The following is a 1,961-nucleotide window of genomic DNA, read 5'->3' as shown; positions in this document are numbered from 1 at the left end:
GAGTCTGACCTGGTCCAGCACTGGGATCTGACGAGGCGGACATACCAGTCCTGGAAGGAGAGAAAGGGAGACGATGGTGTGCACTGGGGCGGGCTTTCGAGGGCCTGTGAGCCCACTGGGAGTGTGATGTGTCCTTGTCCACTACCCGGCAACCTACGGTACCAGACCAAGGACTGGTGGCCTCCCCGGCTCTGAGTACGGTCTGGCAGAACTGGACTCTGGCCAGCCGTGCAGACTGCTCATCACACCACAGGAACTGCTATGAAGGCTCTCCGAACTTGCTGGGGCTGTCGGGACACCTGCTCCTTCCCCCCTTTACCTGTTGAGTGTCCCACCGTCCTTCAAGCTCGGTTACAGCACAAAGGGTGGCGGGCCCCCCTCTCTGTGCCCTCATCCTGTCTGTCCCTCGTTTGGCACAGCACCCATCATCTCCTATTGGGGTGGCTGCTCTGCCCTTCTCTCTCCAGGGCCAACAATGAACTTACACTACTCTATGCCTGGACTGTTGGCTTTTGAAATCCAAGTTCATGTTTAAACTGAACTCTCTCCAGGGAAGTAGAGTACCAAGGGCCTAAATGGCCCCCAGCTCTGAGATGTGAGAGGTGAGTCCTTGCGGGGGGTGCGGGGGGTCAGTTCTGTATGCAGGAGCTCAGCACACGTAAGGAGGGGAGACAGGCCAAGTAGGCACGGACCTGAAGGCCACGGCCACCCAAACACTGACTCCCTGCCGGCTGCCCTGACGCCCCCGCCCCACCAGGAGAGTCCCAAGTTAGTATTATTTCTCACCATGTGCCCCCTGCTAATCTCCTGGGCTGGCCCTCAGGCCTCCTGTCAGTGATGTGACTCTGCCCATCACCAGCAGGGAAAAGAGCAGGCCAGGAACCCTTGGAGCCGTGCCAAGCATGACAACGTTCTGCCACCTGAGCCACCCTGCTGCACTCTCTGGATCTGCTTCAGGCAGACTGAGGTGCTCACTGCCCCGCCGGGCCCATGCATCACACACGGACATGCTAGACACTTACTTTGTCTGGACTCACTGTCTCCAGGGCCAAGGAGCCGTCCCCATCCAGTGGGTGGGACGTGACCGGAGGAGAAGGGCCAGGAGACCCTGGTGAAGTGGCAAGACGAAGCCTGTCCAGCAGGGAATAGAGCCTTTGGTGTCTGGAATCCAATCACATGTGGACAATTAGAGCCCAGCCTTACAGGAGGAAGAGCGAGCGGCTTCTTATAGTGAGGGGGGCCGTGACTGGCGCTCTCTTCGGAGCTCCCTCTCACTGACAAGCAGATAGGCCACAGAGCGGTCTAGGCCTCAGCTTACCTCTAATAACCACAGTTCATGCCCCTAAAGACTTTTCAGAAATTCCATTTACACTCAAACACTATAAGAGGCAATACACGGAGCAGCAGCCGATAAAAGCATCCTTTGGAAATGCAAAATAGATCATCTATTCTAAGATCCAAGTGCAAAAAAATCTCTCAGTTAATTCCCCAACAAGATAGAACTTATACCAACTTACGGTATAAGTCATTTCATAAAAGAATCTCCGCATCGGTACAAGATGTTTATAACCTTCTGCATCTGGGCTGAATATTAAGTCCAGGGTCAAGCAATAATAAGAGTGTGACCTCCCACCATGTGCTATGAGAGTGACAGCCCCATAATGCAAATGACAACGTGACTCGGCCAGGCTGAGAAATCACCCCAACAGGGCCTGTCCTCCAAACAGCTGAAGCCACAGCCCCATAATGCAAATGACAACAAGACTCAGCCAGGCTAAGAAATCACCCCAACGGGGCCTGCCCTCCAAACAGCACCCTCCCAGTTAAAACTGAAGCCACAGATCCATAATGCAAATGACAACGTGACTCGGCCAGGCTAAGAAATCACCCCAACGGGGCCTGCCCTCCGAACAGCACCCTCCCAATTAAAGCTGAAGCCATAGCTTATAATTCTATTTTCC

General features: G+C 54.4%; 1 protein-coding gene across 1 annotated transcript in view; it reads right to left on the bottom strand.

The window, feature by feature from the left end:
• The window catches only part of HTT (huntingtin), a 114,234-nt gene that overhangs the window by 32,562 nt on the left and 79,711 nt on the right, over positions 1–1,961 (bottom strand). Inside the window, exon 45 of the mRNA XM_023519670.1 lies at positions 1,023–1,161. Within this exon, the coding sequence (XP_023375438.1) occupies positions 1,023–1,161 (139 nt within the window). The remainder of the gene's footprint in view (positions 1–1,022; positions 1,162–1,961) is intronic.

Source organism: Pteropus vampyrus, unplaced genomic scaffold (genome assembly GCF_000151845.1).
Source record: "Pteropus vampyrus isolate Shadow unplaced genomic scaffold, Pvam_2.0 Scaffold231, whole genome shotgun sequence".
In the NCBI taxonomy this organism is placed as follows: Eukaryota; Metazoa; Chordata; class Mammalia; order Chiroptera; family Pteropodidae; genus Pteropus; species Pteropus vampyrus.
This window is presented reverse-complemented; position numbering and strand designations above follow the sequence as displayed.